At 39.7% G+C, this 23,762-nt stretch overlaps 1 protein-coding gene across 4 annotated transcripts in view; it reads right to left on the bottom strand.

The window, feature by feature from the left end:
• LOC126262485 (SWI/SNF-related matrix-associated actin-dependent regulator of chromatin subfamily A containing DEAD/H box 1 homolog) overlaps positions 1 to 23,762 on the bottom strand; it is a 208,968-nt gene that overhangs the window by 103,902 nt on the left and 81,304 nt on the right. For all 4 annotated transcript variants that reach the window (XM_049959159.1, XM_049959168.1, XM_049959151.1 and 1 more), the window contains exons 4-6: positions 14,239 to 14,371; positions 2,429 to 2,516; positions 830 to 998 (exon numbers count right to left, since the gene is read on the bottom strand). In XM_049959159.1, coding sequence (XP_049815116.1) covers positions 830 to 998; positions 2,429 to 2,516; positions 14,239 to 14,371 — 390 coding nt within the window. The remainder of the gene's footprint in view (positions 1 to 829; positions 999 to 2,428; positions 2,517 to 14,238; positions 14,372 to 23,762) is intronic.

Below are 23,762 nucleotides of genomic sequence, written 5' to 3' on the forward strand. Positions count from 1 at the left end.
CATCATGTGGTCATATTCTCAGCATGAGAGCATTACAAAGATACTCAACATACTCAGTGACAAACACTATCAGATTTGAACTGTGCATCATGAAGAGATGTACTGTTTGAATTTTGAGAGCATATGTTCCAAAATAGTCGGGCAACATATTAGCTCCCTCCTCCATACTTCTCATGAAATGATGAACATGAGAAAATCAGAGAAATTGGAGGTCATGTGGGAATTAACAGACAATCATTCTTCTCAGACATCATTCTAGAATGTAACAGGTGCGGGGAGAAAAGGTAGTGGATCAGAAGTACCCTCTGCCACATACTATAAGGTGGATGGGTGTAAATGTTGTTGTCCCCCAATTACATTTATGTCTTCCTGAAACATTTACATGTTTTTAGGTGCTTGATAATGGCGTAAATGCTGAAACTGCAACAGCAAAAATAAAAAGAAATACTACATCCGTACAAAAATTTAGCACGGCTGTGCACCCATTTTTCAGGGAGTTGAGTAACACAAAATCATGAACACAGAGTGTTGTTAACACAATGTCCTTTTCTCTGTAATTATCTTCTTTCCAAACATTAAGAGGTTCAGACATCATCCTAACTGCACTTTTATTATTCAAGCTCACAAAACATTTTAAACAGATGTTGCACAGTAAACTGAATCATAAATAAATATATAATATGCTTTTGGAGAAAAATCTTGCAGCATTATGGTAATTCAACAAATAGTAAAAGACATTTCTAGTCAATATTGGATGAACATCAGAGAAAAACTAAAAGGTAAAATAACTACTTAAGGATCAAACAAATATTAAAACAATTAAACTTACGAGATCACTCCAACTACTGAAAGGGCGCTGCTCAATAATTGCCTCTGCCTTCTTCTGCGAACAGTATGACATAGCTTTCAGTTCAGGAATTGTCGCCGTTGACAAAAACTCCAGGACTTTCTTCTTGTCATGGTTACTCACATCAGTTGTTTCAGTTTCAGAATCATCACTGTCAATGAGAATGTGTAAAACTATTAGTGGAAGCAAGTGATTTTCATTAACATTGCACATAACCCAACATCCTTAATCGTATATTATACATTTCCCTGCCAGAGCAGCTTTGAAAGACTTAACAGAAGTGATAACTGCTTTAGCAGTGATCATAACACAGTTTCACTTTATTGCCCACACCTTAAACGGCAGATTTTAAAGTGAAAATGAATGCACTCAGCACAAAGCAACTCATACGACAAATCACTTGCAACGCGTACGGTGGTGCCCTCAATTACAGTGCTTGGCCTGTATTCAGAAACCCTCACAGACCAATTCACTTCACTTCATACTGTCCAGCATCAGTGTGACATCTGATATAGACAAGGTGTGCCATGGACTTGGATTTTGCCAGACTGACTGGGAGATTGTGTATTCTGCATATGGCGAATAGGCTGTGAATTTCTAGATTCCCTGGTTAAACTAGCTTCTTCTGTTTCCGCTCAGATAGGTTACGATCTTACTGGACTGTGTTCCAGTTGTAAATAAACCAGAATAAACATCAAGTAGTGTAAATACTTCAGAACTGATCAGTCTCATATTTCTAATATGTATATTAAAGTATTCATTGCTTCAGCCTTCTACTCAATATTCCAAAACACAATGTGAATAATACATGTTTCAATGTTACTAAGACACTGCTCTCATTCTTTTCTGGTGGTTTTCTGCAGCTAGCACAATCTCTCTCTCTCCCTCCCTTCCAGTATTAATTCTGATAGTAATGTTGTATCAAGCAATCCATTCCTGTGGCGCAAACGAGAAAACTTAACACACAAACATTCAAACTAAATAACCTTACAATGCCACTTAAAATAAATAAATAAATAAAATACTGGAAAAAATTAACCTTCCTACATCCATGAATTTTTTTCCCCTACTGAGAACCATGGGTTCACAAAGACTCCAAGTAATTTACACAGGCAGTATTTTAACAAACTAACATATGAACAGCTGTTCAGCTTAACAGTCATCATAAATGTTAGATTCAAGAAACAAAAGTAAATTTAGACTGGGGTCATATTGGGATACTCAGTATGAAGAAGAATGCATTAATTTTAATGTGTTGTACATATAAAACTGAACAAATCATCATTGGATGACCACAGTGGCACTAGAAGTGTTAAACTGTAGGAAATTACTCATCTAGAACAACAATATGTACAGGACAGATTGGTACTCACCACTGAGTCACAGCCTGACACAATCAAAAAGTGCTAGAGAGAAAGACTGTCTCAAGGCTAGCGCTGTCTTTTTCACTGTGACTCAATAGCAAGCTGCAATCTGTCTTTTCTGTACTTCTGTTATTCCATCCTCGACTTTCCTTTGTTTGACTCATCTAGGGAACCATTACAATACACAGTAGACACCAGAACAGTACAAACATCTTACCTATCAAATAACCTTCTCTTGAATGGCTGGGCATCTTCATCATCAACATCAGATGTCCTGTCTTCAATATCCCTATAGTTTTTCTTTGCTGAGAATGAAAATAACCATTCAATATGTTAATAATCAAAACATGTAAATAAGTCCTCTTTAATACACTAGTTTCATCATTTTATTTGTTTATTTATTTCATGTTCCATAGATACAGGTACTGAGTAAATTGCAAGGATACAGAATGTGTCAGATTGTATATGTTTCAGATATCCCTTGCATAAATACTATAACAGATATAATATAAAAAAGGTGTCAAATAAGGAACATATATCCGGTTACCAGAATATTGTGGTACACTGAGGCAGGATCAGATATAGGCTAATTTACATAAATGCAATAAAAGGTTGAATGGAGATATCACATAAAAAAGATATATCCAATCACCAGAATATTGAGTTACACTTAGGATAGGTCTGTAACATACAGAGGAAGCAAAAATAAGCTGAATAACACAATAAATACAAACATGAATGCATAAAACCAAATTATTATATATCTATGATACTGAGATTAAAAGTATTTGAAAAATAGTTATAAATTTAGTGGTGGTATTCATTTTCTTTCATAAATTCATCGACCGTATAAAAAAATTTCTCCATTAGGTACTCTTTCAGGATTCGTCTAAATTTTGGTAATTATTTGTGCAGACATTTGATATGTGGTGGGAGTGCATTAACAGCTTAATGCCAGAGTAATAAGCTCCTTTTTGCACCAGATTTAGACTTTTCAATTCAATGTGTAGACTGTTTTTCATTCTTGTGTTGTAGTCATGATATTCGCTGTTGTATTTGTATACAGCAAAGGTTTTACAGTCAAGGCCGGCAAGGAAAAAATATACTGTGAGGAGGTGGTAAGGATCCCCATCTTTCGAAACAAGTTTCTGTAAGAGTGCCTATGGTGGACACCACTTATTATTCTGGTGCCTTTTTTTTGGGGGGGAGGGGGGTGAAATTATTTTCTTTTTTCTTTTTCTGCGAGAGGTTGGCTCCCCCAGGATACGATACTACATGACATTATTCAATGAAAGTAGGCAAAGTAGGAAGCCTTAATGGCATCCACTTCACACACAGACGCAATAATTCATATTGTATATATTGCTGAGCTAAATCTTTTATAGAGATGAAGATGAAGGATGTGGGTAGACCAATTACATTTGCTGTCTATGCATGCACCCAGGAATTTTGTATCCTCTCTTGCATTGGTTGACCCCTACACTTTATGTTAATTTTGTCAAGATTTCTTTGTGGCATATGGACCCTAATGGGTTTATGTGTGTGGAGTGAGAGACCATTTGCAGAAAACCAATTTAAAACTTCAGAGAAAACTTTGTTTGTAGTTTGCTCAAGATTGTTGTCAGACAATTCACCAATGAGAATTTATGTATCATCTGCAAAAAAGAGTAAAATTACTCTTTCTACTGGAACAAAGAGGAAAGTCATTATTGAAAGTAAGAAATAGCAGCGGACCTAAAATTGAGACTCTGAGTACACCACAACCTACGGTACCCAACTCCGATGCAAAAGGTTCTCTTGAAGAGCCATTCAGCATTATGGTCTGCTTTCAGTCCTTTAGCTATGACTGAAGCCGTAAACCAACAGTATCACCTAGACCATAATATTCTGCCTTTTTCAAGGAATTTGGTGGCTTACGCATTCGAAGGCTTTCAACCAAAAAATACCTAGTGGAGACATTATTATGTTAACAGCCCACAAAACTTGATTACTAAAGGAGAATTGATCGGTACAAAAGCCAGCACAAAACCCATATTCAGGATCTTGTGGAGATTAAGATGGCGGATGATCAATTTGTGCACAAGTTTTTCAAGAATTTTTGGAAATACAGTTATCAGGGAAAATGGGCAATAGTTAGTGACTGTTTTTGTCACCTTTTTTAAAGAGAGGTATCCTGACAGCCACTTTTAGTCTATCAGGGGCAATTCCTTCTTGCAAAGATGCATTGAGTATGTTGCATAAGGCTTGATTTATATATTTATAACAATATTCCCCCTCCCCAATGAACCATGGATCTTGCCGTTTGTGGGGAGGCTTGCGTGCCTTAGCGATACAGATAGCCGTACCATAGGTGCAACCACAACAGAGGGGTATCTGTTGAGAGGCCAGACACACATGTAGTTCCTGAAGAGGGGCAGCAGCCTTTTCAGTAGTTCCAGGGGCAACAGTCTGGACGAGTAACACTAACCAAAACGGCCTTGCTGTGCTGGTACTGCAAACGGCTGAAAGCAAGGGGAAACTACAGCGGTAATTCTTCCCAAGGGCATGCAGCTTTACTGTATGGCTAAATGATGATGGCGTCCCCTAGGGTAAAATAGTCCCCCATTCGGATCTCCAGGAGGACGTTGTTATGAGGAGAAAGAAATCTGGTGTTCTATGGGTCGGAGCGTGGAATATCAGATCCCTTAACAGCGCAGGTAGGTTAGAAAATTTAAAAAGGGAAATAGATGGGTTAAAGTTAGATATAGTGGGAATTAGTGAAGTTCAGTGGCAGGAGGAACAAGACTTCTGGTCACGTGAATACAGGGTTATAAATACAAAATCAAATTGGGGTAATGCAGGAGTAGGTTTAATAATGAATTTAAAAAATAGGAATGCGAGGAAACTACTACAAACAGCATAGTAAATGCATTATTAAAGGCCAAGTTCGATACGAAGCCCACACCTACCAAAGTAGTACAAGTTTATATGCCAACTAGCACCGCAGATGATGAAGAGATTGATGAAATGTATGATGAGATAAAACAAATTATTCAAATAGTGAAGGGAGACGAAAATTTAATAGTAATGGGTGACTGGAATTCGATAGTAGGAAAAGGAAGAGAAGGAAACATAGTAGGTGAATATGGAATGGGGGTAAGAAATGAAAGAGGAAGCTGCCTGGTAGAATTTGGCGCAGAGCATAACTTCATCATAGCTAATACTTGGTTCAAGAATCATGAAAGAATGTTGTATACATGGAACAAGCCTGGAGATACTGGAAGGTTTCAGATAGAGTATATAACGGTAAGAGTTTTAGGAACCAGATTTTGAACTGTAAGGCATTTCCAGGGGCAAATGTGGACTCTGACCACAATCTATTGGGTTATGAAATGTAGATTAAAATTGAAGAAACTGTAAAAATGTGGGACTTTTAAGGAAATGTGACCTGGATAAACTGACAGAACCAGAGGTTGTAGACTGTTTCAGGGAGAGCATTAAGGAATGATTGACAAGAATGGGGGAAAGAAATACAGTAGAAGAAGAATGGGTAGCTTTGCGAGATGAAATAGTGAAGGCAGCAGGATCAAGTAGGTAAAAAGACGAGGGCTAATAGAAATCCTTGGGTAACAGAAGAGATATTGAATTTAATTGATGAAAGCAGAAAATACAAAAATGCAGTAAATGAAGCAGGCAAAAAGGAATACAAACGTCTCAAAAATGAGATTGACAGGAAGTGCAAAATAGCTAAACAAGGATGGCTAGAGGATAAATGTAAGGATGTAGAGGCGTGTATCACCAGGGGTAAGATAGATACTGCCTACAGGAAAATTTGAGAGACCTTTGGAAAAAAGAGAACCACTTGCATGAATATCAAGAGCTCAAATGGAAACCCATTTCTAAGCAAAGAAGAGAAATCAGAAAGGCGGAAGGAGTATATAGAGCGTCTATACATGGGCGAAGTTCTTGAGGACAATATTATGGAAATGGAAGACGATGAACTGAAGATGAAATGGGAGATATGCTACTGCGTGAAGAGTTTGACAGAGCACTGAAAGACCTAAGTCGAAACAAGGCACCGGGAGTAGACAACATTTCATTAGAACTACTGACAGCCTTGGGAGAGCCAGTCCTGACAAAACTCTACCATCTGGTGAGCAAGATGTATGAGGCGGGCAAAATACCCCCAGACTTCAAGAAGAATATAATAATTCCAATCCCAAAGAAAGCAGGTGTTGACAGATGTGAAAATTACCGAACTATCAGTGTAATAAGCCACGGGTGCAAAATACTAACACGAATTCTTTACAGACGAATGGAAAAACTGGTGGAAGCTGACCTCGGGGATGATCAGTTTGGATTCCATAGAAATGTTGGAACACATGAGGAAATACTGACCCCATGACTTATCTTAGGAAATACATTAAGGAAAGGCAAGCCTACGTTTCTAGCATTTGTAGACTTAGAGAAAGCTTTTGACAATGTTGACTGGAATACTCTTTCATATTCTGAAGGTGGCAGGGGTAAAATACACGGAGCAAAATGCTATTTACAATTTGTGCAGAAACCAGATGGCAGTTATAAGAGTCGAGGGGCATGAAAGGGAAGCAGTGGTTGGGAAGGGAGTGAGACAGGGTTGTAGCCTCTCCCCGATGTTATTCAATCTCTATATTGAGCAAGCAGTGAAGGAAGCAAAAGAAATATTCGGAGTAGGTATTAAAGTCCATGGAGAAGAAATAAAAATGTTGAGGTTTGCCGATGACATTGTAATTCTGTCAGAGACAGCAAAGGACTTGGAAGAGCAGTTGAACGGAATGGACAGTGTCTTGAAAGGAGGATATAAGATGAACATCAAAAAAAGCAAAACGAGGATAATGGAATGTAGTCAAATTAAATCGGGTGATGCTGAGGGAATTAAATTAGGAAGTGAGACACTTAAAGTAGTAAAGGAGTTTTGCTATTTAGGGAGTAAAACAACTGATGATGGTCGAAGTAGAAAGGATATTAAATGTAGACTGGCAATGGCAAGCAAATCGTTTCTGAAGAAGAGAAATTTGTTAACATCGAGTATAGATTTAAGTGTCAGGAAGTCGTTTCTGAAAGTATTTGTATGGAGTGTAGCCATGTATGGAAGTGAAACATGGACGATAACCAGTTTGGACAAGAAGAGAATAGAAGCTTTCGAAATGTGGTGCTACAGAAGAATGCTGAAGTTTTGATGGGTAGATCACATAAATAATGAGGAGGTATTGAATAGAATAGGGGAGAAGAGAAATTTGTGGCACAACTTGACTAGAAGAAGGGATCGTTTGGTAGGACATATTCTGAGGCATCAAAGGATCACCAATTTAGTATTGGAGGGCAGTGTGGAGGGTAAAAAGTGTAGAGGCAGACCAAGAGATGAATACACTAAAGAGATTCAGAAGGATGTTGGTTGCAGTAGGTACTGGGAGATGAAGAAGCTTCCACAGGATAGAGTAGCATGGGAAGCTGCATCAAACCGGTCTCTGGACTGAAGACCACAACAACAAAAACAACAACAACATTTCAGTATTTTACTAGAAATATTGTCTGCACCAACAGAGTTTTTATTTTTTAATGAATTGATTATTCTTTCAATATCAATTAATGTGCCTATTTTTTAATGAACTGCTTATTCTTTCAATATCATTTAATGTACTAAAGATAAAGATGTCTATGGAGTCCTGTTGCAGATAGCTTTCTGTAGAAGAGCTAATGCTTCGTCCACATAATGCGTAGTCGACGTAGTTATCTGCATAAAGATGGAAATCGACCTGACACCGATACGCCAGGCTTTCACAGTGGAGGGCGCGAGGCGCAGCGCAGCGCACTGAGCCGTTATGAATGCGCACGCTGAGCAGCACATGCGCAATGTCACCTCAGAAGGCTTTAAATAGCGGAGCTCAGCGCGTACTCACCAGTACTACTACAGTGGCATTCACCTGAAGATGACCAGAAGACTCAGCGCTGAAATATCGTGGCAGGAAGTTACTGATATCCAGCAGTTCTCCCGTGTTTTTATGGAACAATAGTCACTATGTTGTGTTATTTTCGTCTGAAAATCAGCATCTACAATATGTCAGGTTCCTGCCGCACGTTTCACTAGAACAGTCACTGTTATGTCATGATTTTTCTGTTGTAAAATATTAGATAGCTTTTTGCCGTGGCTGTTTATTAGTAAAAGTACACCACTCTTTCTTCTTTTCTTTATGATCCATGTTTCTTGTTGACATTATTTCCAAAAAGTTCATTTGTTCTCAAATCATTGGTATTTTCAAGATCATGATCTTTTGTAGTACAGTCGCTATCACAGTCACTTAGCAGAACATAATATTTGCTATTTTGGAAGACTGCAGTTGTTGATGCAGATTTTGTTGATCTTTTTGTGGATAAAGAATTACCTTAACGAACACTTTTGTCTACTCAGACAATTATTATTTGTTAACTACTGATCTGAATATTAAAATAACATGTGTTTGCATAAAATATAGAATATACTTTTTTATAGTGGCAGACTTGGATTTTCATTTTCCCCACAGGAAAAAAAGTTATTTTCCTATTCTTCCTTCTTGCATTCTGTTCAGGTGCAACAGCCACCTTTATTTTTGTAGCTCATATCTGCTATTTTAAAAATATTAACTTCTCTCTGCACATAATTATTTTTAAAACTATTCAGTCCCTTGTAGCCTTTCACAGATTTCAAGAACTTTATTTCTGATTTCTGTATCTTCCTATGATGTTTAGTACTTATTGTCGATGTCTCTGAGCTGTAAAGCAAATTTGGCACAACCATCACTCTGTAAAATTCTATTTGTCTCTTTTCTCATTTTTTTACATAATATTATTCAGATTGTTCCACATATGGGCTGGTGTTTATTCACACAAGATATTGGAAGTGAGACACTTATTCAATAAGTCCATAGCCTTGTAGCAATTTTGTCCAGACTGGATATTTGCTTCTAACAAACATTGTCTTAATATTTTGTGTAGAGGTTGTCAAGTTACACCTCGTGCAGATCTGATGAAGGCAATAGCCATCTCTCCTCAGTTTGTTGAATAACAACTTGCCTATCAGTAAACAATGTTGTACTTAGGTGCATTTTTATTCCAATGTAAGGGATGCTCTACATCACTGATATACTCCTTGGTTGATACAAAATTTCTTTAGAAGTACATTTTCATTTTTTTTCAGTATTTGTGTATCAGAGTGTAAGAATTTTATGACATCCACATGATGGAGAAGGTAAGTTTGTCTAATCGTAGAGGAGGAGGAGGAGGAGGAGGAGGAGGAGGAGATTCATTTTTAATGTCCCATCGATTATGAGGTCATTAGAGACAGAGCATAAGCTCATATTAGGGAAGAATGGGGAAGGAAATCAGTTGTGCCCTTTTAAAGGAACCATCCTGGCATTTGCCTGAAGTGATTTAGAGAAATCAGGGAAAACCTAAATCAAGATGGCCAGACATGGGTTTGAACTGTTGTCCTCCTGAATGCGAGTCCAGTGTGCTAAGCAATGTGTCACCTCGCTCTGTAAACAATAAGGATCTTTTGACTCTGTCAAAGGCCTTTTTGTATAAGCGGCATTCAAAAAGAAATTAGCCGCAGTCTGGAATGCGCAAACCAGTGACAGGAGGGTAATATCGTGGCATGTGTAACGAGGTGTGGTTCCAACCAGAGTGTGAAAGTTCACAGCCCATCGCTAGAGGGCAGGCATACACGTCACGTGACTATACAGAGCTAGCAGCAGCATCCATCAATCTTCCAACACCGCTAGCTGCATTGGAAACAGTGACATGGAGGTGTCAAAAGAAGAGCAAAGAGTTGTTGTTCGTTTTCTGAAAGCAGAAGGAGTAAGAGGAACGGACATTCATCAATGAATGTCACTAGTGTACGGCGAACACTGCATGTCCCTTGCCAGGGTCAAGGCATGGCACAAACGCTTCAGGGAAGGACGAGTGTTGTCAGCCGATGATGCATGGTCTGGAGCGCCACAATGCATTACCGATGACATCATCCAGCTGGTGGATGCACTGATTACCCAGGACCGCCGAGTGACAGTGAAAGCCATAACTGCCATGGTCAGATTGAGCGTCGGAAGTGTTCACACCATCATGAAGGAATGACTGCATATGCACGAAGTGCGTGCCCAATAAGTGCCACACAGTCTTCAACCACACCATGAAATGTGTCGAATGGCCCACTGTCCTGCTCATCTGCAGCATTATGCTTGGGAAGGGAATGCGTTCCTGGCACGAGTGGTGGCTGGAGATGAATCATGGTGTCATCAGTTCAAACCAGAATCAAAACGACAAATTCTCCAGTGGAAGCATCCAGGGTCACCACCAACCAAAAGAGCCAAGGCCATCCACACGAGTGCAGGAAAGGTTATGCTGACGTCCTTTTTTGACCAAGATGGCCCCCTTCTGCTCCACTTCCTGCAGCACAGGACAACAGTGAATGCCCAGCATTACTTGCAAACCTTGACCACTCTTCACTAAGTGATCAAATCAAAATGACCATGCTATCTCACCCGTGGGATCATTCTGCTCCACGACAATGCAAAGCCTCATACGGCCAACACAGTCACGGCACTCCTGCAGAAATTCAATTGGGAGGTTCTCGGCCACCCTCCATACAGTCCCGACATCTCTCCCTGTGATTACACCATTTTTGGTTCCCTTAAAAATGTTCTGAGGGGCGATTCATCTCAGACGATGACGTCCAGCTGTACACGCAGAACTGGTTGACATCACAGCACCATGAATTTTATTAGACAGCCATTCACCACCTTGTCTCACAGTGGGACAAGTGTCTCAACAGTCAGGGTCAATACTTCTAACATACAGGTACTGGTTTCTATAATCATCCCTCTGGCTCATTTCTTTTTGAATGCCCCTTATAATTGACAAGTATGACGTGAGCCTCTAAGTCAATTTCTTGTCTTCTTGGAATCAGCATTTTAAAAGAAAATGTGTCGTCTATACATTACTGATTGTTTCTAAACTCAGCTTATTCTTCAAGCAGTAACGTGTCTGGTTCTGAATTGAATATCCCATTACCTTTTCTCCAGCCATCAAGAAATATGTAGACGGCCAGGAATTGTTGATTAGGTGCAACAGTCTTCGTTTAAAGGTATTACTGGCACATTTTAGTAATTATGAATTCACTTCATCTAAAACATGTGCTTTTTAGTTTCTCAGTACCACAAGGCTTTTGATTTTTCATAGTCTTACGTGCATTTTGTAGTTTCAGTACATAACATTAAAAGCGAAAAATGAAAGCTCTCCTGAGCTTTAGTATAAGAAAGGCAATGACATATAAATTAAACTATTTTCTTCACACCAGTTATCAAAACATATCTGTATTAATCAAAGCTGTTAACAATCTCAAACATGTCTACAAACACACACACACACACACACACACACATACACACACACAAACACAGGTGAAGTGCCCATTTTAACACTGCTGGATTACAACAACATGTTTGAAACTGCTGACTTTGATATGACACTTTTGAAAATTAAACAGGCAAAAAAACCCACCAACAAAAAGGGAGCCTACATCTATTCACAAATATTTCTCAGAATTCATCCTTGGGATCCTAATATTTTCTTCTTCCATATAAATTATATATCAGTTGTCTTAATTTTCCTTTTTTGACTATCACTCACATTTTGATGATATCAACATGCAACCAAAGGCCAGTAGTCACTTCTTCAAGCTACGGCATTTGTTCAGTATTAAGTCAGGCATGGATCTAGGCCTCAAACGGAACCTAAAGAAGTTGCAACTGATCCTCATATTGTACATCAAGCCTGCCAGTAATCCCTTTCATGAAGTAGTTTCTCGCGTACTCCACGATATCTGTTAAGTTAGCAAAAAAACATACTAGATCTCTGTGTGATCCTGAATGAGCATCTAAACTGGGCCAAACACAATGTCCAGCATGCAAAGAACCTTTCACTTCTGTCACTTATCAGATAGATAAAAAAAATTTACTTACCAAGTGACAGAATGGGAAAACACATGTAAAGGGTAAATAAATGTACAAGTTATTTGACCCAGTAGCACTCTCTTTTGGCAGAAAGGTTGAAGGGGAAGAAAGAAGGACGAAGGAAAAAGACTGACGAGATTTAGGAAATTAGGAAAGTTCAGAAATGTCTCCCAGAAACCATGGCTCAAGGGAGGTGGCATGAGAAGGAAAGACTCATTGTTAGGGACTGTACTGGACAAGATCTGAAAACCTGAGATCTTAAAGGCGGAAGGCATGTTAATAAGCAAGGCAGCGATAACTGACAAAAATTTCGTGCTAGAGCTAATAAGAGTAGAAAGCTAAGTGCCTTATATGTGGTAGAGGTGGGGGGCAGGGAAAAATAGACAAGTCAGAAAATAAAATATATACAAATCTAAAATGGAGAGAAGAAAGGAATAGTTAGTGAGAAAAAAATGTTGAGTACAATCTTTAATGCTCTACCACCTTCCCCCTCATGTTGATGTTTGTGTCCCCTTATCCTCACAACATGCAGATCTATTTGTACCTGGAATCTGAGTGTCCTAGCTCCTAGTTCCCAAGCTAATGCAATCCATTCTTCTATTCTCCCTAAGGAAACACAAGTTCCAAATGCTATGTATAGTTGGGTGTGCCACATGGTCGTACCCTATGGTAGCTGGCTGCAAGATTGTACAGAATAAGGCACACACGAGGCACAATATCAGCAATTTTGGTCACACCCACATCTTCAAAGGTGTACCACGGAAATTCACCATCAGCCCCACCACCACTACCACCAGAGAAACTGCTGCGAGCAAACAAACCATTGATGAGAGAGATTACCGTTGACTACTGCAGATTGTAACAGCAGATAGATGAGCATTAGCAAACACTTGCCAGTAGAATGCTGGACAATAACTGCTGAGTAAATAAACCATCCAGAACTACTCCTTACAATAGATACATGTCGCAAGGTACTAATTAGCATGAGTGCATAAACAGTGCTACTGAATGCTCAGAGCATGGGAAATGTTTGCCTACTAGGCTGATAAACTGCAGTGTGGATTGGCACAAACCTATGATAGGGCATGAGGAGATTAAGAACCAAATGAGGCAATGCGTTCTACTTGGCAACAAGGCTCTTTTCAGGTAGATGTGGTAGTCTCACAAGTGAGTGAATGTCTATGTAGAATAAAATGGGCCTCATCTTATGTCTACCATGTTTTGCACTGTTAATGGTACAGGAAACTACTGCACAATCATGAGCATCCATTTGTTCACTTACAGCACCCCAAAAGTAATATACTTTCAACAGTCTATACACCAATCCACTGCTTTCAAATTGTGTCAGAATGGCTGACGGAAAATTATAGACATGAGAGTACTCATCTGGCTCACAAGGACATATAAACTCAATCTTACTGAATACGCCACTGAGTGAAATGTGCGCACCTTAGGCCCAGGTCCAACTGGCCTCAATGAACTGGGCATTCTTGGATGACAATGTAACCCCAATATCTTATGACGCCCATGCCATGATGCACCACCACCGTCATCAAAGTGAACAGATGGCAACACAATACTAGGTAGATGTGCCTAATTCAATTGCTTGTACATGTGTGGTTAACATTACCTTAATATTTATGCTCTGAAGCATAAAATCATCTGTATCTGCATTACTACTGTAATAGTGTTTCCTATGACTGTAATTTTATTTGCAAGATAAATTCTAAAAATATGTCTGGTTATATGTAAGAGATGGCCTGGAGGTCTTAACCAGCTGAACTAATGCATTACAGAGAGAGACGGAAACAACAAATATGAATAAATAATAAATTCCATATTTATGCATGTTCAGATGAAATTATGTAACTAAGGCCACACATAGACCTTAGGAAATAATAAGAAAAATATGATTTCCATTTTATAATACAGCCTCAGAATCACTGATATGTTCACTGTGGCATTCATTCATATTATTTAACTAATTAAAAGCAAAAGAGAAAGAAAAACAGAAATAAATATGAACCTTTCTTAACTTTCTTGCGCTGCAGTTCATCATCATTTTTTCTTTTAGCTGTATCAGAAAACTTCTCTTCACAGAGTCTGGCCATTGCTTGCTCCACATTCCAGTTGCTGCGTGCAAGGGCATCTTGTAATTCCTGTAGAGAAGTGATCACAATTCACATTTTTTGATGTGTTACCAAATACCAATGGATTGCATACATATTGCCCAACCTCAGAATGTTTGGAAAGTAATTTTTAAGCAACCAATTATGACAAAATTCTTTGTGGAGTTAATAAGTAACTCAAAGAAAAATTGACATCTGAAGGGGGGGAAACAAAAACATCCAAAGTACAAAATAAGGCCTTCAAAGGTCTTGATTTAGAGCTACATTAATTCAAATACAAGAGCTGTATGTAAAGCGGAGATTGAAACGTTGGACAACATGGAAAAATTCTGAATTCAGAAAAAAAAACAGCTACTTGTAATACGTCGTCTTCATTTCATACCATCGAAGACAGAATGTCATCTTTTCAGTGTAACCGTAAATTTGCTGCATTTGAGCATATGTAGCACACAAATACTCAAATGTTGCCGCTGCTATCACAACAAAGGATTAATTGATGATGATGGATTACACCTGAATCAGAATAACAATATGACTGACAGCTAACTGTATACAAGACACCTACCATAGGAAAATCAATCAGAGAATGAGATTGGTCATGTCTTATATTCTCAATCATTTTTTTTTTTTTTTTTTCATGTGGGGTACCACAGTTTTATAGTTGTTGAAAGTCACTGTAATGGTTCAACCTCGGTTCGCATTACTGGCCAATTTTGGCCCTACAAGCCATTCTCAGGTGCTACAGGTGTATCAAGTCAGATATATCCGACACGTTCACACCTATAATAACCATCAACTGGGGTGATTTTGGACACTGGAGGGTGGGGGGAGGGGGTTTCAGACAGTATGGTTTATGTTCAAACAAATTTCGGGCTTGCAGCCGGTCGTCGTTCAATGCTTCGCACGATATTTCAACTGGACACCTGCCAGTCATCTTCAGGTGAGCCATCGCAGACTGGCGAAAACGTCCTCCGTTCCGCAATATATAGCGTACTGTAAGTATTCTGCGCATGCGTCGAAAACTTGATAGTTGAACCACTATGCCCGCCGGCAGCACCCTCGCTGGTGGAATAGCAGAACTCGGTCACCCTCTGCGTTGCTGTTTGCCACGGCCGTCGACGCACTCTGTCGTCTTCGATTTGAGCAAATCGTGGATGACATCCTGGTTCGAAGGAAGAATGATGGTTCTCCAGGGCATTCAGTTTACCGGAAACCCACTCATAATGATTTGTACCTGCAAGCATCGAGTTGCCATCACCCATCGCAAACCATGAGTTTGCTTAAAACACTTGTTCATAGGGCTCATACTGTTTCAGATCTAGATAGCTTACCTCAAGAACTCGCCTATCTAAAGACAGTATTCAGCGAAAATGGGTATTCCATCCGGCAGATTAACAGGGCACTAACAGTTAAAACTAAGAAGCAGGAAGTGAATAAAGAGGAGAACATGCCGGAACAATCTTTAGCTTTTCTTTCTTTTGTTGGCAACACTTCATTTAAAATAGCAAGAATCCTCCGAAAATTTCAGGTAAAAGTGGTTTTCCGCCCACCATCGAACATTGCGGACCTTGTGGGATCAGTTAAGGATAATCTGTTACTACGAAAGGCTGGAGTTTACAAGATACCGTGCCAATGTGGTATGGCTTACATAGGTCAAACCACACGCACCGTGAAAGAACGCTGCACTGAACATCAACGTTACACCCGCCTTTTGCAACCAAGCAAGTCCGCTATTGCTGAACATTGTATTTCTACTGGACATTCAATGGAGTATGAGAAAACAATGATTTTGTCCACAGCAACGTCTTTCTGGGACTCCATTATTAAAGAATCCGTAGAAATACGACTGGCGGAAAATCTGTTAAACCGTGACAGCAGCTACCAGCTGGACAGTGTATGGAATCCCATCATCTCCACGATTTGCTCAAATCGAAGACGACAGAGTGCGTTGACGGCCGTGGCAAACAGCAACGCAGAGGGCGACTGAGTTCCGCTATTCCACCAGCGAGGGCGCTGCCGGCGGGCAGTGTGGTTCAGCTATCAAGTTTTTGACGCATGCGCAGAATACTTACAGTACGCTATATATTGTGGAACGGAGGACGTTTTCGCCAGTCTGCGACGGCTCACCTGAAGATGACTGGCAGGTGCCCAGTTGAAATATCGCGCGAAGTATTGAACGACGACCGGCTGCAAGCCCGAAATTTGTTTGAACAGTCAATTCGCTGGGAAAATTTTAAAATTCACAGTATGGTTTATTTTCTCTTCCCTGCTGCAGCAATGAATTGGCGCTCATTTTCACTTCCACACATCAGTTATTTTGAGTTATTTACCGTTTTATGTTCCACAACTTTTCTTTTGGCTCGACTGTTTACCTAGGTAAATATCTGGTGGAGAGTCTCACTGTTGAAAGTGGAAACTACCTATTGTTGCAACTGGTGAGATAGTATTATAACTGCAATGGTCAACAAGCCCTGTAGCGTAAGGCATTTAGACAATTCCTGTAGAAGTTTGTCCAGTTTTTCGTGTACAGTTATAACATGACGAGAGTTTTTATAAAATTGTGGACTATTTGGGGACATTTCAGATAATGTTGAGAAGGTACTACAGTATGGTAATCGTACAGAAAAATGTGTGGTTTGTATCGAATATCTAGATCGATCCTACAAAATAAAGAATGGGAAATAAATCCAAAAACAATTGGGAGTACAACCAGTATGAAACCAGGAATAAGAAGGAATGTCAAGGTATCTTGAGGGCTGTACATTGGAGATTTCCTTTCACTAAATTGGGTATTAGATATTTAGTGAAAGGCTATCTTGACAAATCTGGCCAAAAAGAAGAAATTTTCTAACAATTTACCAAGAGGAGAATGAGAGGACAAGCAGTAGTAAATAGGAGCAAGAAGAAATGTTGAAGCAAGGTGTCATAATAAAAACTGACGTTTAATACATAAAATTCATTACTGTATTCTACAGACAATAGCATGCCTTTTTTTTGGGGGGGGGGGAATTGGCTCCAAATTCCAGTGCATCTTATATTCGAAGTTGATATATAAATGTTCAGTGTTTGACTTAAAATACCTGCTAGTCTTAAAGATGGCCACATATTCAATGCCGCGGGAAACCTATCTCTATCTAGCATCACTGGCTTGAATTGGCAGCTGCAGTGCACTGACGCAACAAACGTGATGCGCAGATTCACAAGCTTTCCCTCCCACCCCACCATCACACTGTCAAGCCTATGTTGCATCATGGCAGTCTATGGTGCCAGTGAATTTGAATTGATTTGTTATTGATAACAATACAATATTTTTGTTAGTAGCTAGTTTTGTAATGGAAAAAAGGTATTCATGTGAGGCATGTTAAAAATAGAAAACGATGAAAATGAAGAGGAGGAGGAGGAGGAGGAGGAGGAGGAGGAGGAGGAGGAGGAAAAAGAAGGTGTTAAGTCACTAAAATCAAATAGGAATAACATAGAATTAAAAAAAAAAGTCAATTTTTGTCCGAATTCCTCCCACATACTTTGAAACTTCGGGCAGAGATTTAAAAGCGTGTGTCTGAAATCATCCCAATCAATGGTGTGATATGTGACACACTGTTTGGAAGACTGAAATACGTGTGACGCCATGAATTACAATAGTAACAGACATTAACATCGTCAACAATACTGTACAATGATACGGGATTGATAATTATAGCCTCTCATCAAATTAGTAAGAATGTTGATTGGCATCAACACTTACAACTTAGTGTGTAAACAGTGCAACTTGTGATTTTCTTATCGTCTCAGGATAAAATTGTTCACACCAAACGTAGGACAGTGTTGAGTGGCTCCCCTAGGCCCGCTTTCATATTCAGGGTGTATACGCGGGCAAGGAAAAAAAATTTCCGGATTTCTCGGTTAAAAATACATTTTCTCCTGGTGAAAAACACTTTTCCCGTGTAGTGGCAGTATACTTTCCCTTGAAACTGTAAAAGTTATCAATCCTCTGAATGGCTATGGTTTTATACACCGGCGTAGAACTTCTCAACACTTTAGGATATATAACTCAGAGGGAAAAAACAGAAGTTTTGGATAGATCTTTGATGTGCAGCAACATGTATGCTGTATATTTTCATATTGCGAAAGTATAAATGCGAATTCCACAAAACACCGCATGTTACTTACTGAAGCATTGAAATCGAGATTGCGATGCGCTTTTGTAAGCCAGTCACAGCTCACGCCACAACATCTCGCCAGCCGATGACAGCAGATATTCAGAGTATACGACATGTGATGTAGTCAGCCAATAGCAACATCACTGTTATGTAGCGCGAACACACAAATAGGAAAAGTTAATGGTTTAAATTAATATATATAGTGTTGCTACAGGAAAAGAAAAGCTTTCACATATAATATTGGTCTCTAAGAATTGTGGAGATGTACAATCACTGGCTCACCCCCTAATAATATCGCTACCCTACCGCAGTGAGAACAAATGTATCTTTTCCATATAAGTTCTCTGAAGTACGAACTCTATGCTACATGCATTGTGTATACACTGCGAGAATAAAAGTATTCATAGTAAGTGACAGGAGTGCGAGTGATTATCGTCGTAATCAGCACGCTCACTCCCCACTACCTATAGATTAATAAGCTGCAAGAGAAGCTAAGCTTTCACATATAATGCTGATCTTTTTTGTGCGTGTTACATTTAAGATACATCACACAAATGTGCCAGTAAAATATTTAATAACGACATAAATGTCTGATCTTCTGGGCTCGAAATTCCTCTAAATGGCTCATCCAAAAATGTTGATTTTTAAATCAGAGTCAACCGCTCTGTGATTTCAGAAATTCATCGTATATTCTCACATATTATTCATCTTGCGTAAAAGGAAATTTATTTTGAAAAGTAAAGCCTAGTTTACACGACGACACTAGGTTGTAGGCAACTGTGCTACCGGCCACTGCGCATGCACGCGTCACGTTTGCCCAACCCGTTGGTGAAATTAGACCATAGAACTAAACACTTTCGGCGTGTTGATACTTTGGCAACACTAGTTGCATGAGTTTTGAGGTTACGTATGTTCATAGAGTGCGGAAAACAAATGTGAAGTGAGGAAGGGAGAATAATGTTCGCTTTTTGGATATCTTTGTATAGGTGTCTGTGAGATTTCAATGATGTTGATAACAAAAAATATAAGCAACATATTGCTGCTCCTGAAACCGTCATGTGTGATCAGAATACAGATGGTTTACAATATCTGAGCTGCAGGGCAAAATTTATTGAAAATGGAGCACATATGCAACTTAATTAAGAGAAATACAATTCTGGCTGTAGAAATGCTCTCGTCTACAAGGCTAAAATCCCATCGTTCGAGATGGATGATTCTTTTTTAAGGAACATTGTTGACAGGGTTAGATTGTTTTGAGGGAGGAGACCAGACAGCGAGGCCATCGGTCTCATCGGATTAGGGAAGGAAGTCGGCCGGCCCTTTCAAAAGAACCACCCCGGCATCTGCCTGGAGCGATTTAGGGAAAGCACAGAAAACCTAAATCAGGATGGCCGGATGCGGGATTGATCCTTCGTCCTCCCGAATGCGAGTCCAATGTACTAAGCACTGTGCCACCTTTCTCGGTTTATTGACGGGAGGGAATGCTACACAAGTCAAGAAGCTGCATGCTTTATTCAATATTCATCTATTCAAAACGTCGTACCATGCTCCCCATTCACATATGTTTGAATTTAGAAATATTTCCACTACAGATCTATCTTCAAGACAGTAGTTTGCAAACCATTCTGTTCTTAATGCGTCCTGCTTCGAATAATTATTGCTGTTAATGTAAATAATTATTACTGATATGTTAATAATTATTGGTGTTAATGAAAAAGAGTCATCACCAACTAAAACTACATTTTCTAGAATGCCGAGTATTCTCGATTGTAATGCATGCAATGTGATATGTAATTTCAGTTCTGGCGACAGTGCTCCATGCATTACAGTGTCTTTTCCTTATCTTATAATTAACTCTATTTAGAAGAAACGTGAACAGTTCTGGCAACATTCTAAGATAATTAAAAGAACTTCGTGGGCCATCCATTATAAATTATTTCAGCAAGGTTGCTGAGCAACCTAGCTGACGTCTTGTTTCCATCCAGCCACGAATCGAAACATATTTCTTAATTTTTTTAATGCAGCAATTCCACGCAACAAGCTTTTAACTCCATTACAACTCGGGTGACGTGCAACTGCCAAAACTTTCATTTCAGACATGACTCAGGAACCCACAAAACGATGAAGCTGAAGTGTATGCTGGTGTCGCCGTGTCTACAGTCATATATGAAACCATTTGCGTGCAAACTCATTCCACGTAACGAGTGGCGCAACACAATGTCGTCGAGTAAACTATGCTTAACGCTTCTCCAACCACAATTCGCAATATTTTCCCGCGACTTGTTAGAAATATGTTCATTTCAGTAGTTGCCAGAGAGTGCTAGATAACAGGCATCACCGCACTTGCACAGCTACGACGCAGGAAGCCCCTATGTTCGCAAGTGTAAACATTACAAGATCTTACATTATGCCATAAAAGAAACAAGACATCAGAGGATACTCCAAGAGCATCAGAATGCCGTGAACCGTACTAAAATGCATAATTCGGCTTATAGTGCACATTCGCATGTTCAGATTCCCAATGAAGTAGGCCTCGACCTGGTATTATGCTCTTCAATGTGGTTTTCGGGATGTAAATTTTCTTGGAGTTCAAATGGTTCTAAGCACTATGGGACTTAACATCTGAGGCCATAAGTCCCCTACACTTGGAAGCTATTTAAACCTAACTAACCTAAGGACATCACACACATCCATGCCCAAGGCAGGATTCAAACCTGCGACCGCAGCGGTCGCACGATTCCAGACTGAAGCGCCTAGAAAACGCTCGGCCACACCGGCCAGCTTTTCTTGGAGTACCAGTACTGTATTATCTCATGTTTGGTTCTTTACTATGGCATAATGTCATACATGCTAGAAGATGAAAACATGCCCTTGAAATATAGCGAACAGTTGAAACTAGCCAACAGCGTGGAATTAAACACTTTCAAATAAATTGACTGCCTCAGTGGAAAAGATTAATAAAAGGCAAATTTCTTTAACTAACCGACAAAAATAATTTCATTGTTCTGCTTGGCTGCCAGAAAGGTGGAAGTAAAATAAGATCTGAAACTAATAACATTTTAGCCCTTCCATAATTATGTGAATGTATTTTAATTCTCTTGATAGCTCCCGGCCACAGAAATCCATTTTGTATTCATTTAACGTGAGAGCAGTAAACAAAGAGGAAACAGCAAAATCACTAAACGTGGACACGGATGACGTGGAGACTATCCACCTCCCCACTAGAACTCAGACTGCTCCGCGCATCTGCCTCGGATCTACAGTATTTCCAACCCCCCCTCCCTGAACGTTTGGGATCGGACGCAAAAAATTTAAAAAATCGACTTTTCGAAAAAACATTAATTTTTTAGCACACATCTTTCTGAACAGTCTGGCACATAAAACATATACGTTCGAGGAAATGTAAGACATGTTATTTGGTGTTCAGTGTGCCAAGAACAGTGCCAGGGCATTCTTCTATCGCACGTCACTGCATTTCGCTCTGTGGAATTCCAAGGTGTATATTTTGTAATGGATACCATCAAACTATATTCACGAAAGTGGAAATTATAATGTTCTGTGGTGCCTCTCCTGCTACCAGTCGGCCGGATTGACATCCCGCCGCTCTTTTTCCAAAAACCTCGCAATTGACACTGGATGGGATTATTAGTAACCGGGAGAACAAGAACTCTTCAGAAAATCTGCACTCTTTACTTCCTATTAGCTAATAACTTGCTGTTTTTTGTGACATAAAATGAAATGTAGGATACATAAAACAATAAAGACAAGAGACAAGCAAGACAGTACACATTTCTTTAATCCTTAGGTCCTAGCATTTTTTTTCTCTCTAATCTTGCTGCAGCTTTACATGGCGTGCTTACCTTTCTGCGAAAGAATCTATTACCTCATCAAAGTTCGTCAAACATTATGCTACACGAAAAATCGAAATGTAATTGTCTAATACTGAAAAAGCTTTACAGTTAGTACCCAAGACTGGTGTGATTTCTCGATCTGATTTGTCTATTTTGTCACTGTCTGCTGAGGCAGAAGAAAATAACGTAAATTAAGGCCAGGTGGACGGCGAGAACCCAGGACATGTTTTTGTACTAGTTCCCACCTGAGGAGTTCTGAGAAACTGATGTCTGGGGGAAGAATCTAGATGGCGCATGTTGTGAAACAGGCGCCGAGGTCACGAATGTCACATTGTAGAGCATGTTCTGCAACAGGATATTGCGAGCTGTCAGTATACACTCTCTGCCTATAATTGATTATCTGGAGGTAGTCATGCCGATGAAGAAGGCTGAACAGTGTTTACATAACAGCTGGTATATGACGTGTAGATCAGCAGGTCAGGACAAGATGAACTCAAGGTGAGGCTGAACTGCAAAAATTCCTGGAATCTCTGAATACCTTCTACCAATTAAATTCCATATGGTCCTATTCCGAATGCCATGCCACTTTCCTTGATGTTGATCTCGTCCTCACCAAAGGCCACCTACACACTTCCGTACGCATTAAACATACCAACAAACAACAGTACTTACATTTTGATAGTTGCCATCCTTTCCATGTCAAACATTCCCTCCCATACAGCATTGGAATCCAAGGCAAAGGATGCAGACTCTTTACAGCAAAACACCGCATTCTCACCGCAGCCTTCACTGCATGTAGTTACTCCACCAGCCTAGTTAAAAAGCAGGTTTCTCAGGCCATCACAGCCAATCCTGGTAATGCTGATTCCTCCAAAAAACAGCTTCGGAGCACACCATTGATGACTCAGTATTATCCTGGTCTGGAATGTGTTAATCAGCTACTTCGACAGGGCCATGACTTCCTAAAATCGTGCTCTGAAATGAGATCCATTCTGTCTAAAATTTTTCCCACCACACCTAGAATAGCTTTCAGTCACCCTCCCAGTCTCCGCAATATTCTTGTGAGACCCTATGCTCCTTCTCCACCCATCTCCCTACCCTATGGCTCCTAATGCACCCTCCTACCACCACCTATATTAACCCTGTAACTGGCAAAACATATACTATCAAAGGGAGAGCCACCTGCAAAACAACACGTTTTCAAATCTCGTCCGATTCAGTCCCCAATAATCAGTCTTTCCTTCTCATCTTGTATGGTAAGCTTCCCCTCAGCCATGGTTCTGGTTGACTTTCCCAAAATCTAGCCCTTTTCCTAGGCCTCTCCAGTCCTTTTCCTTCACCCTTCTTCCTTCCCCTTCAACCCTTCCACCTGAAGAAGGAGCCACTGGCTCCGAAAGCTTGCCCATTACAACC

This window comes from Schistocerca nitens, chromosome 1 (assembly GCF_023898315.1).
Source record: "Schistocerca nitens isolate TAMUIC-IGC-003100 chromosome 1, iqSchNite1.1, whole genome shotgun sequence".
In the NCBI taxonomy this organism is placed as follows: Eukaryota; Metazoa; Arthropoda; class Insecta; order Orthoptera; family Acrididae; genus Schistocerca; species Schistocerca nitens.